General features: G+C 42.5%; 2 protein-coding genes across 2 annotated transcripts; both read right to left on the minus strand.

Moving 5' to 3' along the window:
• Window positions 1–2,555: 2,555 nt before the first annotated feature.
• LOC143329854 (immunoglobulin lambda-1 light chain-like) lies at window positions 2,556–9,075 on the minus strand. The gene is made up of 6 exons (XM_076745971.1): window positions 9,027–9,075; window positions 8,613–8,934; window positions 5,530–5,567; window positions 3,367–3,678; window positions 3,162–3,236; window positions 2,556–2,740 (listed from the first exon to the last, which is right to left on the minus strand). Exons 1-6 carry the CDS (start codon window positions 9,067–9,069, stop codon window positions 2,592–2,594), a joined length of 939 nt encoding a protein of 312 aa, XP_076602086.1. The 5' UTR covers window positions 9,070–9,075; the 3' UTR covers window positions 2,556–2,591.
• A 5,063-nt stretch (window positions 9,076–14,138) lies between these two features.
• LOC143329606 (immunoglobulin lambda-1 light chain-like) lies at window positions 14,139–20,104 on the minus strand. The gene is made up of 7 exons (XM_076745589.1): window positions 20,062–20,104; window positions 19,648–19,969; window positions 17,690–17,727; window positions 16,097–16,408; window positions 15,892–15,966; window positions 14,728–14,808; window positions 14,139–14,295 (listed from the first exon to the last, which is right to left on the minus strand). Exons 1-7 carry the CDS (start codon window positions 20,102–20,104, stop codon window positions 14,147–14,149), a joined length of 1,020 nt encoding a protein of 339 aa, XP_076601704.1. The 3' UTR covers window positions 14,139–14,146.
• Window positions 20,105–22,933: the final 2,829 nt, after the last annotated feature.

A 22,933-nucleotide genomic window follows, 5' to 3' on the forward strand; every position in this document is an offset into this window, starting at 1 on the left:
TAGTACATTTACTTCAATAAAGGATGTGAATACTTCCTCCACCTCTGCTTTTTACGTTTTTATGTCTTTTGTTCCTGTTTTTTGTTTTTAAGCTGAGTGTATGTAAGCAGAGTATGAACTGTGCTACATGATCTACTACTTCTACAGGTACTGATAGTACTGCTTCTCCTGTCCTGATGTTTTGCAGCAGACATGTCAAAGTGCACTTCAGGTGTCAGTCTTCACATTAATGATGGCTCTCATGATGTGTAAACGAGTCATCATGAATGAATCCGAGGCCCCAGAACTGGAACACAGAGGTGAAAAGCAGCAGTTATTAATGTTATTAATTACTCCACATTCATTTCCAGCTGTCACGGCTCAAAATGTCTGCCAGAAAAAGGTCCACATTGTTGCTGCTGTCAGGATTATAACTGTCACACTGCTGCCCTCTAGTGTCTGTAACCACACACTGCACCACCACCTCGTACTAATACTCCGACTGCTACTACGATTACTGCTGCTGCTGTTACACAGAGAAATTGAAGCCTGCTTCAATCAGCTTTCCTTGATTTTATTTTGCAGACTGCAAACAAACTAACTGCACAAACTGACACCTAAGTACTTCCAGTGATGCAAAACAAAACTCTGCACATTCAGTCCACAACACATATTTGTAGAGGACAGCTACACATATAAAAATACAACAGTGCTCGTCCAGCCTGTCTTCTGCATTTGACCACAAGTTCTCGTCCACATCACACCTTCTGTCCTCTGCTGTCAAACACCTGGGAAGGAACCTTTGTGATATGTACTATATGTATGTGATATATGTATGGATTAGGACGGAAACACCAATGATGGAAGTATGGCTCAAAGTACGAGCAGTTGCAGTGGAGGTCAGGCAGGTTCATGGTAGGAGTTCTAGGTTAAATCCATAATCCAGGTTGAGACACGAGTGGTACGACATGAAGCATACAGATGGAGAGGGAGAGAAGAAACAGAGGAGCTCAGTGTATCTCTGGAAGTCCCCCCACAGTCTAATCTTATAGCAGCGTAACTAAGGGCTGATCCTAGGCAAGCCTGAGCCAACCCTTACTAACTATGAATGTGAATGAATACAAAATATCCATAGCTGTAGGCCTGTGTGTGTGATGATGTTATGGTGAGGGTAAGTCTCCAGGACATGATTCTAAGTCTATGTAATGTCCCTAAACATGATGAAAACCTAACACGTTTGTGTTTCAGGCTTGTTTGTGTAATGATTAATTACAGGTGAAGAGCAGTGAGGATGACTGAATGAATTTAGTTTGACGAATGAAGTTGATTTTAGTTTCCTGTTTGTGTTTGCTGCACTGTAACAAACAGGAAGACTGACTCAACATTGAGGATGTTGTCAAGATGCTTCGATAATAACTGACTACAAATAATGACATCCCAACATGTGAAATCCTACATGTCTCACTTCTTTCTGCAGTGAAAATGCAAACAGGAGTTCAAGCGTCTGAGTTTAATGTATGCAGGAGAGGAGTTGGTGAGTGTGTACAGCAGCTGATATGAATCTGTTCTCAGTGGTTATTAGGACTCATAAAAAGCTGCTGGCAGCCAATCAGCACTTCCTTTCCTGCAGCACACAGCTGTGTGGCTTTCTGCTCTGCAGCCTCCTCACCGTTAGCTGTGCTTCTTCACATGAATAACACAATGACAGTTACAACCATGGACTCTGGTTAAAGAATCATTCCAGGAACTTGAGTTTGAGTTCAGCGCTCAGTGCTCACTGTCTCAGCTTTGATCTGTCTGATTCGTCTATGAGAGAAACAGCTCAAATCCTCAACTCAGAGCTGAAACGCTGAAATAAAAGCAGATATGTTCAACCTCCTGCAGTCTGCTCTGATCCCACTTTATTACCTCACACTGATTGTGACAGTGAAGAGCAGCTCGCTCTGCTGTTTGTTCATGTGTGGAAACAACAGTGTCATCAGCGTAGAGGTTTACATCCACACTGACACAGTCAGAAAAGGGAGTCAGCACTGAACCTGGTGGCACACCCACACCTACTGACTTGGATATAATAGCTCCGTGTTCATGTGACCTTATCTTTAACGAGCTTTGTTGTTCTTGTTTAGCTGTTTGCTGATGTTCATGTCTTCCTGTACATTTGTTCTTACTGCTGTATGAAAGTATATGGAGAGCTGCTTCAAACCACAGTCAAATGACTTGTAGCTGCCAACATACATGGTCCATGAAGCTGATTCTGTTTCTGCTGATTTGATCTGAAGCCAAACTGAGGTCCATGAAAACAAAGAGGTTAATGAAACACGCTGTGATTTTTCACTTTATTGAGAATGTTTGAGTGAAAGAATTTGACAAACCGCTACACTGGGTATCATGTATTAAAAAGAAAAACAAGAAGAGACGAAATAGCACAAACAATAAAATATCCAGCAGGCAGCCAATGATTCAGCTTCATTTTCTATTATTAGAAAAGCTGCAATGACAACAGGAAATAAAGTACACTCAGTAACTGCAGATATATATGTGTGTATGTGTATTTATATTTTAGGATGACAGATGAGATGAAGGGATGAGATTTGATGGCGAGCAGAAATCAGTCAGTCAGCATGTGTGCAGTTGGTGGACGGTCCCTTGTTTCTGAGGATCATCAGCAGAGAGAGTCCACAGCAGTACACCAGACTCTTGACGATCAGCACTGAGTACAGCAGCAGGAGCAGCTTCACCCTGCACTGAGACTGGAAGGACACTGACACACACACACACACACACACACACACACACACACACACACACAAACACACACACACACACACACACAGTCAGACAGTGGTCGGCTACAGTTTGAAGGAAAGCTCAAAAGCCCTTATTAAATACAACAAGCCGGGGCCTCAACAAGCTCTTTATGGGCCCCAAACAGGATTTGACTTCCTGTTTCATCAAAGACAAAAAGCTGGGAGCTGAAAGAGGCTAAAAAGCTCCGTAGAGCTGCAGAGTTGGTGATGATTCTCTGCGGCTTCACAACTACCAGAGACACCTTTCACTTCACACAGAGTCCTTCCATTCATTCTTAATACAGAAGCATTTATAGTGGAGCTTTAACATGTAATCCCACAGTTTTTATAGCACCCTCAGAGTCCTCAATGCAGAGAGGCAGCAGGTGATCTTACAGTCAGCTTGCTGTACAGCCTCCAGGTCTGCTGGCTCTCTCTCTGGAGGACAGGAAGCTGCTGGAGCTGGAACCTCTGAAACAGAAAAGGAGGAGATGTTTGGAGTGGCGGTGGACATGTCCGTCCTCTGCTCCTCTGCTCTCTGTGACAGTGTGTCCACATGAAGCTCCATCACTGCTGAACACAGTCAGTCAGCCTTCATTACCTTGTTCCAGTGGAGCCTCCGCTGTGCCCTCCTCGTGCTGGACGTAGCAGAGGTATTTATATGTGCTGTTTTCTGTTCTCTGACGGATCAGCAAGATGGCGGCGGTGCGTCCCGACCCTCTGAGCTCCAGCTGCTCCGTCTCAGCAGGGCGCAGCTCCTCCAGAGGACCGTTGTCCTTTCGTCTTTTCCAGGAGAACCGGACCACAGGAGGAAACATGGCTGAGGCCACACACAGCAGGGAGCTCTGGCCCTCCAGGCGGCCTCCGGACGCTGCCGGGTACACGCTCACCACGGGCTTCGCTACGGGCTCATCTGAAGTTTGACGGCAGCAACAAGCAGCACAGACACACATTGACACAGTCAGCAGCAGCTTACAGCACTGCACTGCATTCAGTCTGATCCTGGAAACTACGTGGACTCTGATCACTAAACTGCTCATCAATACAGCACAAAGTTCACTACATGTACTGTATTCAGCTTCAGATCAAACACAACGAGCAGCTGATGTCAGCAGATGTTATATGAGGAACAAAGATGATGATGGATTTGGAAATTCTTCATTTCAATATAACACGTCCATTCAGCATAACGTCACATCTATTACTAATAATATATGACGATATATGATGGGAGACAATGACTCCCACCCCCTCCAACACACACTCACTGCACTGAGGAGCTCCATCAGTGACAGGATGCTACGTCCAAAGTGTGTGAAGGAGCAGTATCGCAGGTCGTTCCTCCCTGCAGCTGTCAGACTGTACAATAAAAACTGCTCCAAGTAATCAGTGCAATAGTCTGGACAATAAGCTGTGCAATAAAACATGTACATAACAATCTGTAAATACGATCTGCAATTTCTTACAATTTTTTACAATTTCTTTGTTTTTATTTTTATTTAAAATCCTCACTCTTTTGTATAGACTGTTTTTGTTTCTAATTTGCGTGCACTTCTTATATTAATTTTTACTGATGCTGCTGTATTCTGGAATTTCCCCTCACGGGACAAATAAAGGAATATTGAATTGAATTGAATTGAATTGAATTGAATTGAATTGAATTGAATTGAATAAAACTATATATTTAGGACATTTGGTTTGATAGAATGAAAAATAATTTGTCTCCAACAGGAAGAAAATACATTTTAGAACAAAGACCGTATTTATCTTCACATGAAACTCAACTGTCATGTCGATGATTACAACATATTCAGAATATTATATATTTATAAGCACAAAGTTAAATTGAATCATTAAAAAACAAACAAAACATACATCAATATTTTCAACTTTTACACTGAATTAAAATGATTTGTCTTCAATATATTAAACTCTCATTAAAAAATGTCAAAATCTATTGATCCTCGAGTGGAAATTCACATATAATATAATATAATATAATATAATATAATATAATATAACAATGTATTGTTCTGATTATAATGTTTTATCACCATGTAATATTTATCATATTTAAAATTAAATTAAGCTTTATTTGTTAATTATATTTATATTTAATGTCATGAAGATGAAAGTGTCTTTGCATGCGTGACTATACATGAAATTATCATCTGTCATGTGTGGAAATATTTAAATTAGCAGGCATAAAGTAATTGTGTTGCATAAATGAATGATAACATCATATTCAGTGTCTGTTTGTCTTCATGTATAAATATATCTTCCACTTAAAGACATATGTACCATCATATAAAATACAGTTTCCATGAGGTCGATGTCACCCTTTAAAAATGACTTATTAATAGAACAGATTTAAAGTCATCAGCTTTTCAAAATACATTTTCGGACATTTGTTCACTTGACTTTTTCACAGATTATCTGGTTTCATTAAAACAAGAGATGATGCTGAATTACTGACATGATCAAATACTTCATATTTGTAACATTGCTCATATCAAACTTTTTCTGGATCAATCACTTTGATGTCCTGCACAAATAAAGAATAACTTGAGTTGTGCAGTGAGATTTAAACATCTTTTCATGAGTTTTGAACCTTTTTGATGTGACAAAAGCTGAACGGCTGCAAGAATTCTCTGCTAATTATGAACAAACCGACATGGAAAGTGTGAAGCAGCAGAAACTCATTAAAACACATTTTCAACTTGTTCAACAGAACAACTGAAGGAAAATGAAAGTTTATTCTTACCTGTTACAAACAGTTTAGTCCCAGAGCCAAAGATGTAGCCCACAGTGAAACAGAGTGAGACAAAAACCCGTCTGCTGCTGAATGTGTCAGCTGAGGTGAACGAGTCCAAACGATGAACCAGTGTCATATTTCAGCTCCATCATGTGTTTCTCTAATGTTCACATCAACACGACTGTCTCTGCTTTCATTGTCTTTCACACAGCAGCAGTGTTGCTCTATGGACGCTCATGTCTGTCCACTGGACCTGGACCACAGGATGGACGGACGGATTGTTGAGACATTCTTGGTCCCCAGAGGATGGTAGGAATTAGATGATTTACAAATCCCAGGAATCAGTCTATGAATTGTAAAAGTCTTTGTGGCCCTTTCTCACTAAGGTGAGAAAGAGGACAAAAGGACATTCAATGAGGGAAACAGGATGAAGGGGGAAATTTAGGCTGCGATTCATTGTATAAACCCTGGGAAACAGGATGAATGCCCCAAATGGTCATTGTTCTGAGGGAATGATTGACCAACACCAGGTACATGTGACAACCAGTTGTCCTTTTGTTGCCAGACAGTATAAAATTCAAGACACTGTGGAGATCTGCAGAGAACACTCTGCATGAGTCTTATGAGTACTTGCTGCATGTATTAAAGAGACCTGATTGATCACACTGAGTCTATAATTCTTCTTGCAACTCTCAATGAGCCTCATCCTCATCCTCATCTTCTACCGCTTATCCGGGGTCGGGTCGCGGGGGCAACAGCTTCAGCAGGAGACCCCAAACTTCTCTTTCCCGTGCCACATTAACCAGCTTTGACTGGGGGATCCTGGGGCGTTCCCAGGCCAGTGTGGAGTTATAATCTCTCCACCTAGTTCTGGGTCTTCCCTGTGGTCTCCTCCCAGCTGGACGTGCCTGGAACACCTCCCTAGGGAGGCACCCAGGGGCCATCCTTACCAGATGCCCGAACCACCTCAACTGGCTCCTTTCAATGCGAAGGAGCAGCGGCTCTCCTCCGAGTCCCTCACAGATGACTGAGCTTCTCACCCTATCGCTAAGGGAGATGTCAGCCAGTCTCCTGAGGACACCCATTTCAGCCGCTTGTACCCGCGATCTAGTTCTTTCAGTCATGATCCAGCCCTCATGGCCATAGGTGAGAGTAGGAACGAAGATTGACCAGTAGATCGAGAGCTTTGCCTTCTGGCTCAGCTCTCTTTTCATCACAACGGTGCGGTAGAGCGAACGCAATACTGCCCCCGCTGCTCCGATTCTCCGACCAATCTCACGTTCCATTGTCCACTCATTCGTGAACAAGACCCCGAGGTACTTGAACTCCTTCACTTGGGACAAGGACTCATTCCCTACCCGGAGTAGGCAATCCATCGGTTTCCTACTGAGAGCCATGGCCTCAGATTTAGAGGTGCTGATCCTCATCCCAGCCGCTTCACATTCGGCTTCGATGCAGTGAGTGCCGGAGGTCACAGACCGATGATGCCAACAGGACCACATCATCTGCAAAAAGCAATGAGACCCTCAGCACACCGAACTGCAGACCCTCCTCCCCCCGAATTTCCCTTACAGGACGAAATTCATGAAAGTTTGATATTTAATCTTCAGACTGAAATGTCTCAGCTGTTGGATGGACGACCATTGAATGTGGTTCACACGTTCATGTTCCACTCAGGATCAACTCCAATAACTCTGGTGGTCCTCTGACTCTTCATCGAGTGCCATCTTCAGGTCAACATTTGAATGTGTCCAATACTTTGGTTCATGACCAAATACCTGCAGAACTAAAGACATTCTGACTTTCTGTCTGTTTGACACCTGGAAGTTACTCGACGTCCTCCCTGATTCATATTCTTCATGTATGTTCACAGTCTGTCTGGAACACAGTCGTCCGAAATTTACACGTTGTTGTTGTTTTGTTCTGTACACATGAGATTCATTTCATGTGTCGTCCTGGTGGTGATCAGGACACTCAGGCCTCCTGACCCCTCTTTGCAATGGTCCTGATGATGATGATGATGATGATGATGATGACGAAGATGATGATGATCACCTCAGCAGCAGATTCAGACGTCACAGCAGCTTCTGTTCCTCAGAGCAGGAACATGCTCAGCGTTTCCTCTGTAGCTTTAGTTTCACTTCACATGATTTCACGTTTGACAGCGGAGAGATGAGAAGCTGCTGGAGCTGGACTCTCCATCTAGCATGTCATTTTGTCGGCTGTCAGAAACTGAGAAAGCTGCTTGTTGAACATCAAATTCCACTGAAGAGCGTTAACGTTGTCCTGCATCTCTTCCAGTTCAGCATGTTTGTAGCTGCGATGACTCTTGAGATTCACCTTCTTCATCACTGTGAACTCGTCCCCACAGACAAACTCTGACACACTGGTTCCCTGAAGGTTCTCCACACCTGGAGTTCAGGAGCCACTGTGGTGTCCAGCAGCAGAGACAAGAGCTGTCATTGACAGCCAATAGAGTTCTACCAGGTGTCAACTACAATCCAGAACTCTGCGTCCGATGCTTCCTCCTCTCCTCATGACACCCAACCACACATCAGAAACACAACACAGAGTCTCAGGGGGGGTGTAGAGGGATTCCTGGAGGAGCTGGGTGCAGAGGGAGTGTGTTACATTAGCATGCTAACGTGCTAAAATAACATGGTGAACCTGACTAACACTACACCTGTATGAACATGTTCCCTCTGTGAGCATGTTTGTTTGTTTGTTTGTTTGTTTGTTTGTTTGTTTCTTCATTGCTTCAGTTTGTGTAACAGCCACTGCGAAACCTCCTGGTCCTCCCAATGACCAGTCCACCCTCAATTCCACAAATCATTTCTTGGTGTTTCTGTGCTGCTGTTTGTCTTCACTGTGTCAAACTACAGAAATCCTGCTGGAATATCTGATGGAAATCTGAATGAATCTAATATGAAATGAATCTGTCAGTTCAGTGTGTTTGTGCCTCTGGCTGAGATGGAGCTGAAATATGTGAACCTGGGCTGTGGTTTACTGCTCTCTTCCTGTCACAAACACTGTTTGACATCTGCTCATCTGTTGGTTTTTGTTCAGGCTGCAGGGATCATTTCTCACTGTGAAGACCACCCTTCCAGCAGGAGCAGTAGTAGGAGGCTGAATGAAGGAGTTTAGCTTTCTGGATCTGCAAATCCCAGCCGTCCGGTTTATACAAAGCTGAGAAATCGTCTTTCTGAGGATGATTGTAACCTGAGTTAACTTGACCATTACTCCTGGTAATATAAAGAATCCGTCTGAATGTTTCTGTGTCTTTCTTCTGGTACCAGTAAACATAGTCACCGTCACACTGCTGAGTTCCTCCACAGCTGAAGGAGACTTTTTCACCAACTCTCCTGGTCAATGTTAAATCATCCTGAATCAGCTCTGCTGCCATGGCTGCCAGCGCTGCAGAGACACAGACAGAGAGACCAAGGTCAGCGCGACAGTGTCGGTGAAAGGTGGACTTTTCTGGCTCCCCATTGGCTGGAAACACTCACCTGAACACAGGCAGCACAGAGCAGCAGCTGGGAGGAGAAGCATTTTGTGCAGTGGTGTTTCCTCTGGTCAACCTGGGGAGAAGTGTGGCTCTGATGCAGCTGAGGCCAAACCAGGACGAGCTGAGAGATCGCAGGAGGGCCACGTGGTTCCTAACAGGTCCTGGGACCTCCCATGAGCCCCTGCGGCGGACAGATAAGGCTGCTGCTGCTGATCGACGGCTCAGCTGAAGCTGCTGTGTGGTTTTCCACCACAGTCGTGCTTCTGCCTGTAAAAACCCTCCTGAAGTCAATTTTCTACACAGCGAAAAGTACAACGTTTCCCTCTGAGCTGTCGGAGAGTAGAAGTATAAAACAGCACAACATGGAAATACTCAAAGTACAAGTACCTCAAACTGTCCACCACTGTCTTTAAGTGAGCTCTATCAGATGTCAGCAGATCACAAACTCACACCTGAAACATGAAAACGAGTCGATACTGAGCAGATCAATGAAACTAATCAGCAGATTGATCCAGAATGAAAAGAATCATTAGTTTCAGTCCTTTACAAAAGAGTTGAAAATGAGCTCCACCTCAACCAACTCCAACAGGAAAATCACCTTTTTCACAATTATTGAGACAAAAAGACAAAACAACATAATGAAGACAAGAAGAGTCAGAAGAGAGAAAACATTCAGGACACTTCATTGAATCAGAGAATCACACAACAGGGTGATGTTAACTGTGTGTGTGTGTGTGTGTGTGTGTGTGTGTGTGTGTGTATGTGAACGGTCGGTCTATGAGGCCGACGGGTGAAAGAAAGGAAACTAAAGGAGAGTAAAGCAACAGAGATAAGTCAAAAAAAAAGATGATTAACTTAAAGAGAGAGGAAATTAATTAACTAATTAATTAATAACTATTTAAAAAGTACACAAATTCTACTTCCAATTTCTTCTACTTTCAATACTGATATTATTATTATTATTATTATTATTATTATTATTATTATTATTATATCTTCAATGACACATGATACTGTGGGTATTATCAGTAATAATAACAGTGACAAAATGTAAAATATAAGAGAACAAAGGAGAAAGAGACACAAAGAGTAAATATGACAGAAATAAATAATATATATACAATGAACAGTATAAATAAACATGAACAATACAGGAAAAGAAGAAATAATGAGAACAGATATGTCGATATTTGTTAGAATTAGTGATGTTGTTATCAGTGTTATTGGTATCAATGTGTACATTATATGAATCCAGATAAACTCAACAGAATCATTCCTGTTGTTGTTATTGATTCTCCTCCACCTCCTCTTGGTTTTCTCCTTTCCCCTCATGTTGGTTGTATGTTGTATGTATGTCAGTGGTTTTCTCTGCAGGAGGAGATACTACCATCGACTGGAGAGGCGTTCTCTTTCAGAGGGGATGTTAATGAACTCTGAGCTTGAGGGAGGAAGGTCCAGGTTGGTGCTGTGATGTTACGATTTCTTTCAATTGATCATTTCAGCTGCAGATATTCCAGAAACTGATTGAAAGTGTTGGAATGGAACCAGTTTCACTGAGTCACAATAATCTAATGAGATCAGACAGAAGAGTCGAACAGTCACAGGGGACGTTTTACTGCACTGAGTACTTTCAGTACTTGAAGTACACTGTCCTGATTGTACTTATATACTTTTACTGAAGTAAGACTTTCAATGAGGGCTTTCATACCTACCAGAGTACTTTTACAGTGTGGTATTAGTACATTTACTTCAATAAAGGATGTGAATACTTCCTCCACCTCTGCTTTTTATGTTTTTATGTCTTTTGTTCCTGTTTTTTATGCTGAGTTTATGTCAGCAGAGTATGAACTGTGCTACATTATCTACTACTACTACTACAGGTACTGATAGTACTGCTTCTCCTGTCCTGATGTTTTGCAGCAAACATGTCAAAGTGCACTTCAGGTGTCAGTCTTCACATTAATGATGGCTCTCATGACATGTTAACGAGTCAGCATGAATGAATCCGAGGCCCCAGAACTGGAACACAGAGGTGAAAAGCAGCAGTTATTAATGTTATTAATTACTCCACATTCATTTCCAGCTGTCACAGCTCAAAATGTCTGCCAGAAAAAGGTCCACATTGTTGCTGCTGTCAGGATTATAACTGTCACACTGCTGCCCTCTAGTGTCTGTAACCACACACTGCACCACCACCTTGTACTAATACTACGACTGCTACTACGATTACTGCTGCTGCTGTTACACAGAAAAGTTGCAGACTGCTTCAATCGGCTTCATTTGATTTTATTTTGCAGAGAGTAATTCTAACTGCACAAACTGACACTGAAGTACTTCCAGTGATGCAAAACAAAACTCTGCACATTCACTCTACAGCACATACTTGTACAGCTACACTTATAAAAATACAACAGTGCTCGTCCAGCCTGTCTTCTGCATTTGACTACAAGTTCTCGTCCGCATCACACCTTCTGTCCTCTGCTGTCAAACACCTGGGAAGGAACCTTTGTGATGGCTGATCCATCCCTGACAACCTTCTGCAGATATGTCCACACATTCAGCTTTCACTGTGTCCAAGAGAGACGTGTGATCACGTGGACGGTTGTCATAAACTTTCCACCTCCATGAGGAGAAGACTTCCTCAGTGGGGCTGAAGGATGGAAAGTAAGATGGCAGGAAAACTGAGGCCGTCCTGTCTGAGATTCATTCAAAACGCTTGTTTCACTCAGCAGCAGTGTCGAGGAAAAACCTCCTTTTGTACATGTACATATAACATACTATATACATGTATGATATATGTTTGTATGTGATATATGTACGGATTAGGATGGAAACACAAATGATGGATGTATGGCTCAACGTATGAGCAGTTGCAGTGGATGTCAGGCAAGGTCATGATAGGAGTTGTAGCTATAATCCATAATCCAGGATTAGACACAACCCATGGGAACCTGCAAGACGACAAAGCACAAAGACTCTGGGGAAGAAGATGAGTGCAGATGGAGAGGGAGAGAAGAAACAGAGGAGCTCAGTGTATCTCTGGAGGTCCCTCAACAGTCTAATCCTATAGCAGCGTAACTAAGGGCTGATCCTAGGCAAGCCTGAGCCAACCCTCACTAACTGTGAATGTGAATGAATATAAAATATCCATAGCTGTAGGCCTGTGTGTGTGTGTGTGTGTGTGTGTGTGTGTGTGTGTGTGTGTGTGTTTGTGTGTGTGTGTGTGTGTGTGTGTGTTTGTCTGTCTGTCTGTCTGTTGGTGTTTGTGTGTGTATGCATCCGTGTGTGTGTGTTTCTGTATTACTCGCATTGTGGGGACTCGCCGTACTTGTGAGGATAAAATGCCCATCATGAAAATCTTTCGGGTTACGCAAGTCATGGTGATGGTTATGGTGAGGGTAAGTCTCCAGGAAATGATTCTAAGTCTATGTAATGTCCCCAAACATGATGAAAACGTAAGACGCTTATGTATCAGTTTTATGTGTGTAATGATTGATTACAAGTGAAGACATTTGAGGATGAGTGGATGAATTTAGTTTGATATCAAGTTGATTTTAGTCTTCAGTCTCGTTTCTTTTAGTTTCCTGTCTGTGTTTGTCAGGTTGACCTCTCTCAGTTTGCTGCACTGTAACAAACAGGAAGACTGACTCAATATTGAGAATGTTGTCAAGATGCTTCGATAATAACTGACTACGAATAATGACATCCCAACATGTGAAATCCTACATGTCTCACTTCTTTCTGCAGTGAAAATGCAAACAGGAGTTCAAGCGTCTGAGTTCAATGTATGCAGGAGAAGAGTTAGCGAGTGTGTACAGCAGCTGATATGAATCTGTTCTCAGTGGTTATTAGGACTCATAAAAAGCTGCTGGCAGCCAATCAGCACTTCCTTTCCTGCAGCACACAGCTGTGTGGCTTTCTGCTCTGCAGCCTCCTCACCGTTAGCTGTGCTTCTTCACATGAATAACACAATGACAGTTACAACCATGGACTCTGGTTAAAGAATCATTCCAGGAACTTGAGTTTGAGTTCAGCGCTCAGTGCTCACTGTCTCAGCTTTGATCTGTCTGATTCATCTGTGAGAGAAACAGCTCAAATCCTCAACTCAGAGCTGAGACGCTGAAATAAAAGCAGATATGTTCAACCTCCTGCAGTCTGCTGTGATCCCACGTTATGACCTCACACTGACTCTGACGGCCGGACTTTCATTCAAACAGCTTTTTTGATTGTGTAAAGGTGACAGTTCTGGCAGCCTGACCCCAACATGTAACATAATACAACATATTAGGACATGTGGGAAAGGACCAGAGCGTTCACACATTTCATATAAAATCAACTCAAGGACAGTTTCTAATTCATCTCTTCACTCTTCAGCCCGACTGATCAAGCTGCCGTGTCGTCGTTTTATAGCAGCTTTAGCTTCAAAGCAGCTCGCTCTGCTGTTTGTTCACGTGTGGAAACAACAGTGTCATCAGCGTAGAGGTTTACATCCACACTGACACAGTTAGAAAAGGGAGTCAGCACTGAACCTGGTGCCACACCCACACCTACTGACTTGGATATAATAGCTCCGTGTTCATGTGAGCTCTTCTTTAAAGAGCTTTGTTGTTCTTGTTTAGCTGTTTGCTGATGTTCATGTCTTCCTGTACATTTGTTCTTACTGCTGTGTGAAAGTATATGGAGAGCTGCTTAGAACCACAGTCAAATCACTTGTAGCTGCCAACATACATGGTCCATGCAGCTGATTCTGTTTCTGATGATTTGATATGAAGCCAAACTGAGATCCATGAAAACAAAGAAGTTGATGAAACACGCTGTGATATTTCACTTTATTGAGAATGTTTGAGTAAAAGAATTTGACAAACCCGCCACACTCGCCATCATGTATTCAAAAGAAAGACAGGAAGAGACACAATAGCACAAACAATAAAATATCCAGCAGGCAGCCAATGATTCAGCTTCATTTTCTATTATTAGAAAAGCTGCAATGACAAGAGGAAATAAAACAGAGGAACTTTACCACAGAATGTACACTCAGTAACCACAGATGTATATGTGTATTTATATTTCAAGATGATAGATGAGATGAAGGGATGAGATTTGATGACGAGCAGAAAACAGTCAGTCAGCATGTGTGCAGTTGGTGGACAGTCCCTTGTTTCTGAGGATCATCAGCAGAGAGAGTCCACAGCAGTACACCAGACTCTTGACGATCAGCACTGAGTACAGCAGCAGGAGCAGCTTCACCCTGCACTGAGACTGGAAGGACACTGAGACACACACACACACACACAAAGACACACACACACACACACAGGTCAGTCTTCTCTCACACTGACAGCCAGCTTTACATGAAGACAGGGGTCCTCTACAGTTTGGAGGAAAGCTCAAAGGACCTTCTTAAATACAACAATTCAGGGCCTCAACGAGCTCTTTATGGGCCCCGAACAGGATTTGACTTCCTGTTTCATCAAAGACAAAAAGCTGGGAGCTGAAAGAGGCTAAAAAGCTCCGTAGAGCTGCGGAGTTGGTGATGATTCTCTGTGGCTTCACAACTACCAGAGACACCTTTCACTTCACACAGAGTCCTTCCATTCATTCTTAATACAGAAGCATTTATAGTGGAGCTTTAACATGTAATCCCCACAGTTTTTATAGCACCCTCAGAGTCCTCAATGCAGAGAGGCAGCAGGTGATCTTACAGTCATCTTGCTGCACAGCTTCCAGGTCTGCTGGCTCTCTCTCTGGAGGACAGGAAGGCGCTGGAGCCGGAACCTCTGACGCTGAAACACAAACACACACACACACACACACACACACACACACACACACACATTGTTTCAGTCTGTGTTGTGTATCAATGATGCAGCAATGAAGTGAAGATGATGAAGAAGTTCTCCGCCGATACTGTCTTGTTCATATATAAACAGGTTTATTGAAGCAAGTACAGCATCTCAGACAGCATGCTATGTCTGGGTGGTTTCAGCCAATAGAATCAACACACACATACAGCATCTCAGACATGCATTATATAGGGGAGTTGTGTTGACACAGCTAAATACAGAAAGGTTTGAAAAGACCTACTATGGTCATGGCAGAGCATACACTGCACAAAAGGAGAGGGCCTAATATAATCATGGCCTCTCCATCTTTAGGTTAAAGGTATTTATGAGCGACAAGAATCTCCAAGCTCTGGGGGAAGGGATGCCCAAAAAGATGAGCAGATACTACATCTGTTCAACGGAGTAAATTTCATTAAAACATCATCAGATCTTCATGAGTAAAACTTCTCTTTGTTGTCATTTACTATTATTTTATAATCTGTACAAACGTACATATTCGTAGTCGTGTTTCTATTCAGTGTCTTATAGACATTTACATTTTAATTTTCACCTCTTTATGCCACTGAGCTTACTTTTTGTAGCTTGCTTGCTTGCTGTAACGACTAAATTTCCGCGGTGTGAGATCAATAAAGTCCGATCTTATGTCTTTCCAGACGGGACAACCAGCTTTACATGAAGACAGGGGTCGGCTACAGTTTGAAGGAAAGCTCAAAGGACCTTATTAAATACAACAAGCCGGGGCCTCAACGAGCTCTTTATGGGCCCCAAACAGGATTTGACTTCCTGTTTCATCAAAGACAAAAAGCTGGGAGCTGAAAGAGGCTAAAAAGCTCCGTAGAGCTGCAGAGTTGATGTTGATTCTCTGTGGCTTCACAACTACCAGAGACACCTTTCACTTCACACAGAGTCCTTCCATTCATTCTTAATACAGAAGCATTTATAGTGGAGCTTTAACATGTAATCCCCACAGTTTTTATAGCACCCTCAGAGTCCTCAATGCAGAGAGGCAGCAGGTGATCTTACAGTCAGCTTGCTGCACAGCTTCCAGGTCTGCTGGCTCTCTCTCTGGAGGACAGGAAGCTGCTGGAGCTGGAACCTCTGAAACAGAAAAGGAGGAGATGTTTGGAGTGGCGGTGGACATGTCCGTCCTCTGCTCCTCTGCTCTCTGTGACAGCGTGTCCACATGAAGCTCCATCACTGCTGAACACAGTCAGTCAGCCTTCATTACCTTGTTCCAGTGGAGCCTCCGCTGTGCCCCCCTCGTGCTGGACATAGCAGAGGTATTTATATTTGGTGATCTCTGTTCTCTGACGGATCAGCAAGATGGTGGCGATGCGTCCCGACCCTCTGAGCTCCAGCTGCTCCGTCTCAGCAGGGCGCAGCTCCTCCAGAGGACCGTTGTCCTTCCGTCTTTTCCAGGAGAACCGGACCACAGGAGGAAACATGGCTGAGGCCACACACAGCAGGGAGCTCTGGCCCTCCAGGCGGCCTCCGGACGCTGCCGGGTACACGCTCACCACGGGCTTCGCTACGCGCTCATCTGAAGTTTGACGGCAGCAACAAGCAGCACAGACACACATTGACACAGTCAGCAGCAGCTTACAGCACTGCACTGCATTCAGTCTGATCCTGGAAACTACGTGGACTCTGATCACTAAACTGCTCATCAATACAGCACAAAGTTCACTACATGTACTGTATTCAGCTTCAGATCAAACACAACAAGCAGCTGATGTCAGCAGATGTTATATGAGGAACAAAGACGACGATGGATTTGGAAATTCTTCATTTCAATATAACACGTCCATTCAGCATAACATCACATCTATTACTAATAATATATGACCATATAAAACTATATATTTAGGACATTTGGTTTGATAGAATGAAAAATATTTTGTCTCCATCAGGATGAAAATACATTTTAGAACAAAGACCGTATTTATCTTCACATGAAACTCAACTGTCATGTCGATGATTACAACATATTCAGAATATTATATATTTATCAGCACAAAGTTAAATCGAATCATTAAAAACAAACAAAAAATACATCAATATTTTCAACTTTTACACAGAATTAAAATGATTTGTTCAGAAATGTCAAATGTGAACAGAGACTCCAGCGTCAAAACTCTAATTAAAATATGTCAAAATCTATTGATCCTCGAGTGGAAATTCTCATATAATGTAATATAATATTACAATATATTGTTCCAATTAAAACATTTTATCACCATGTAATATTTATCATATTTGAAATTAAATTAAGCTTTATTTGTTAATTATATTTATATTTAATGTCATGAAGATAAAAGTGTCTTTGCATGCGTGACTATACATGAAATTATCATCTGTCATGTATAGAAATATTTAAATTAGCAGGCATAAAGTAATTGTGTTGCATAAATGAATGATAGCATCATATTCAAGTCATCAGCTTTTCAAAATACATTTACGGACATTTGTTCACTTGACTTTTTCACATTTTATCTGGTTTCATTAAAACAAGAGATGATGCTGAATTACTGACATGATCAAATACTTCATATTTGTAACATTGCTCATATCAAACTTTTTCTGGATCAATCACTTTGATGTCCTGCACAAATAAAGAATAACTTGAGTTGTGCAGTGAGATTTAAACATCTTTTCATGAGTTTTGAACCTTTTTGATGTGACAAAAGCTGCACGGCTGCAAGAATTCTCTGCTAATTATGAACAAACCAACATGGAAAGTGTGAAGCAGCAGAAACTCATTAAAACACATTTTCAACTTGTTCAACAGAACAACTGAAGGAAAATGAAAGTTTATTCTTACCTGTTACAAACAGTTTAGTCCCAGAGCCAAAGATGCGGCCCACAGTGAAACAGAGTGAGACAAAAACCCGTCTGCTGCTGAATGTGTCAGCTGAGGTGAACGAGTCCAAACGATGAACCAGTGTCATATTTCAGCTCCATCATGTGTTTCTCTAATGTTCACATCAACACGACTGTCTCTGCTTTCATTGTCTTTCACACAGCAGCAGTGTTGCTCTATGGACGCTCATGTCTGTCTGTCCACTGGACCTGGACCACAGGATGGACGGACGGATTGACGTGAAATGATGTTGAGACATTCTTGGTCCCCAGAGGACGAACTTCATGGAAGTTTGATATTTAATCTTCAGACTGAAATGTCTCAGCTGTTGGATGGACGACCATTGAATGTGGTTCAGACATTCATGTTCCCCTCAGGATCAACTCTAATAACTCTGGTGGTCCTCTGACTCTTCATCTAGCGCCATCTTCAGGCCAACATTTGAATGTGTCCAATACTTTGGTTCATGACCAAATACCTGCAGAACTAAAGACATTCTGACTTTCTGTCTGTTTGACACCTGGAAGTTACTCGACGTCCTCCCTGATTCATGTTCTTCATGTATGTTCACAGTCTGTCTGGAACACAGTCGTCTGAAATTTACATGTTGTTGTTGGAGGCTCATTGGAGGGCCAGCGATTGTATCAGGGTGGTCTCAGGCCTCCTGACCCCTGTTTGCATTGGTCCTGATGATGATGATGATGATGATGAGTCAGTGTTGAACAGAGCTGCTCTCAGCAGCAGCTCGTTGCTTTGCAGCTCAGTGGTTTCATGTTGTCTGTTGTCAGAAACGTCAGCTGGTTCCACCTTAAACATCAAACATGTTCAGTTCCTTTTGTCGACTCTTCACGTCCTGAAACTTCTCACCAAACACCTGAAGGAGTTTCACCTCAGCAGCAGATTCAGAGGTCACAGCAGCTTCTGTTCCTCAGAGCAGGAACATGCTCAGCGTTTCCTCTGTAGCTTTAGTTTCACTTCACATGATTTCACGTTTGACAGCGGAGAGATGAGAAGCTGCTGGAGCTGGACTTTCCATCTAGCATGTCATTTTGTCGGCTGTCAGAAACTGTGAAAGCTGCTTGTTGAGCATCAAATTCCACTGAAGAGCATTAACTTTGTCCTGCAGCTCTTCCAGTTCAGCATGTTTGTAGCTGTGATGACTCTTGAGATTCACCTTCTTCATCACTGTGAACTCTACCCCACAGACAAACTTTGACTCACTGGTTCCCTGAAGGTTCTCCACACCTGGAGTTCAGGAGCCTCTGTGGTGTCCAGCAGCAGAGACAAGATCTGTCATTGACAGCCAGTACAGTTCTACCAGGTCTCGACCACAATCCAGAACCCTGCGTCCGATGCTTCCTCCTCTCCTCACGACACCCAACCACACATCAGAAACACAACACAGAGTCTCGGGGGGGTAGAGAGATTCCTGGAGGCGCTGGGTGCAGAGGGAGTGTGTTACATTAGCATGCTAACGTGCTAAAATAACATGGTGAACCTGGCTAACACTACACCTGTATGAACATGTTCCCTCTGTGAGCATGTTTGTTTGTTTGTTTGTTTGTTTGTTTGTTGCTTCATTGCTTCAGTTTGTGTAACAGCCACTGGGAAACCTCCTGGTCCTCCCAATGACCAGTCCACCCTCGATTCCACAAATCATTTCTTGGTGTTTCTGTGCTGCTGTTTGTCTTCACTGTGTCAAACTACAGAAATCCTGCTGGAATATCTGATGGAAATCTGAATGAATCTAATATGAAATGAATCTGTCAGTTCAGTGTGTTTGTGCCTCTGGCTGAGATGGAGCTGAAATATGTGAACCTGGGCTGTGGTTTACTGCTCTCTTCCTGTCACAAACACTGTTTGACATCTGCTCATCTGTTGGTTTTTGTTCAGGCTGCAGGGATCATTTCTCACTGTGGAGACCATCCTTCCAGCAGCAGCAGTAGTAGGAGGCTGAATGAAGGAGTTTAGCTTTCTGGATCTGCAACTCACAGCCGTTCTGTTTATTCACAGCTGAGAAATCGTCTTTCTGAGGATGATTGTAACCTGAATAAATTTGACCATTACTCCTCCTAATATAAAGAATCTGTCTGAATGTTTCTGTGTCTTTCTTCTGGAACCAGTCAACATAATCGTCGTCACACTGCTGAGTTCCTCCACAGCTGAAGGAGACTTTTTCACCAACTCTCCTGGTCAATGTTAAATCATCCTGAATCAGCTCTGCTGCCATGGCTGCCAGCACTGCAGAGACACAGACAGAGAGACCAAGGTCAGCGCGACAGTGTCGGTGAAAGGTGGACTTTTCTGGCTCCCCATTGGCTGGAAACACTCACCTGAACACAGGCAGCACAGAGCAGCAGCTGGGAGGAGAAGCATTTTGTGCAGTGGTGTTTCCTCTGGTCAACCTGGGGAGAAGTGTGGCTCTGATGCAGCTGAGGCCAAACCAGGACGAGCTGAGAGATCGCAGGAGGGCCACGTGGTTCCTAACAGGTCCTGGGACCTCCCATGAGCCCCTGCGGCGGACAGATAAGGCTGCTGCTGCTGATCGACGGCTCAGCTGAAGCTGCTGTGTGGTTTTCCACCACAGTCGTGCTTCTGCCTGTAAAAACCCTCCTGATGTCAATTTTCTACACAGTGAAAAGTACGTTTCCCTCTGAGCTGTCGGAGAGTAGAAGTATAAAACAGCACAACATGGAAATACTCAAAGTACAAGTACCTCAAACTGTCCACCACTGTCTTTAAGTGAGCTCTATCAGATGTCAGCAGATCACAAACTCACACCTGAAACATGAAAACGAGTCGATACTGAGCAGATCAATGAAACTAATCAGCAGATTGATCCAGAATGAACAGAATCATTAGTTTCAGTCCTTTACAAAAGAGTTGAAAATGAGCTCCACCTCAACCAACTCCAACAGGAAAATCACCTTTTTAACAATTATTGAGACAAAAAGACAAAACAACATAATGAAGACAAGAAGAGTCAGAAGAGAGAAAACATTCAGGACACTTCATTGAATCAGAGAATCACACAACAGGGTGATGTTAGCTGTGTGTGTGTGTGTGTGTGTGTGTGTGTGTGTGTGTGTGTGTGTGTGTGAACAGTCGGTCTATGAGGCCGACGGGTGAAAGAAAGGAAAGGAGAGTAAAGCAACAGAGATAAGTAAAAAAAAAAAAAGATGATTAACTTAAAGAGAGAGAAAATAAATAAATAAACAACAATTAAAAAGTACACAAATTCTACTTCCAATTTCTTCTACTTTCAATACTGATACCATTATTATTATTATTATTATTATTATTATTATTATTATTATTATATCTTCAATGATACATGATACTGTGGGTATTATCAGTAATAACAACAGTGACAAAATGTAAAATATAAGAGAACAAAGGAGAAAGAGACACAAAGAGTAAATATGACAGAAATAAATAATATATATACAATGAACTGTATAAATAAACATGAACAATACAGGAAAAGAAGAAATAATGAGAACAGATATGTCGATATTTGTTAGAATTAGTGATGTTGTTATCAGTGTTATTGGTATCAATGTGCACATTATATGAATCCAGATAAACTCAACAGAATCATTCCTGTTGTTATTGATTCTCCTCCACCTCCTCTTGGTTTTCTCCTTTTCCCCTCATGTTGGTTGTATGTTGTATGTATGTCAGTGGTTTTCTCTGCAGGAGGAGATACTACCATCGACTGGAGAGGCGTTCTCTTTCAGAGGGGATGTTAATGAACTCTGAGCTTGAGGGAGGAAGGTCCAGGTTGGTGCTGTGATGTTACGATTTCTTTCAATTGATCATTTCAGCTGCAGATATTCCAGAAACTGATTGAAAGTGTTGGAATGGAACCAGTTTCACTGAGTCACAATAATCTAATGAGATCAGACAGAAGAGTCGAACAGTCACAGGGGACGTTTTAGTGCACTGAGTACTTTCAGTACTTGAAGTACGCTGTCCTGATTGTACTTATATACTTTTACTGAAGTAAGACTTTCAATGAGGGCTTTCGTACCTACCAGAGTACTTTTACAGTGTGGTATTAGTACATTTACTTCAATAAAGGATGTGAATACTTCCTCCACCTCTGCTTTTTATGTTTTTATGTCTTTTGTTCCTGTTTTTTATGCTGAGTGTATGGAAGCAGAGTATGAACTGTGCTACATGAACTACTACTACTACTACTACTACTACTACTACTACTACAGGTACTGATAGTACTGCTTCTCCTGTCCTGATGTTTTGCAGCAGACATGTCAAAGTGCACTTCAGGTGTCAGTCTTCACATTAACGACGGCTCTCATGACATGTTAACGAGTCAGCATGAATGAATCCGAGGCCCCAGAACTGGAACACAGAGGTGAAAAGCAGCAGTTATTAATGTTATTAATTACTCCACATTCATTTCCTGCTGTCACGGCTCAAAATGTCTGCCAGAAAAAGGTCCACATTGTTGCTGCTGTCAGGATTATAACTGTCACACTGCTGCCCTCTAGTGTCTGTAACCACACACTGCACCACCACCTCGTACTAATACTACGACTGCTACTACGATTACTGCTGCTGCTGTTACACAGAAAAGTTGCAGCATTCATTTGATTTTATTTTGCAGAGAGTAATTCCAACAGCACAAGATGACACTGAAGTACTTCCAGTAATCTTATCTTATCTTATCTTATCTTATCTTATCTCACTGTGTCCAAGAGAGGCGTGTGATCACGTGGACGGTAATCATAAATTTTCCACCTCGTGAGAAGAAGCCTTCCTCAGTGGGGCTGAGGGATGGAGAATAAGATGGCAGGAAAACTGAGGCCATCCTGTCTGAGATTCATTCAAATTGCTTGTTTCACTCGGCAACAGTGTTGATGAAAAACCTCCTTTTCTACATGTACACATATCATAGTATATACATATATGATATATGTTTGTATGTGATGTATGTACGGATTAGGATGGAAACACAAATGATGGAAGTATGGCTCAAAGTATGAGCAATTGCAGTGGATGTCAGGCAGGGTCATGGTGTGAGTTGTAGCTATAATCCATAATCCAGGATCAGACACGACCCATAGGAATCTGCAAAACGATAAAACACAAAGACTCTGAGGAGGATGCTAAGTGCAGATGGAGAGAAGAAACAGAGGAGTTCAGTGTATCTCTGGAAGTCTCCCAACAGTCTAATCCTAT

Source organism: Chaetodon auriga, chromosome 12 (assembly GCF_051107435.1).
Source record: "Chaetodon auriga isolate fChaAug3 chromosome 12, fChaAug3.hap1, whole genome shotgun sequence".
Lineage (NCBI taxonomy): Eukaryota > Metazoa > Chordata > Actinopteri > Chaetodontiformes > Chaetodontidae > Chaetodon > Chaetodon auriga.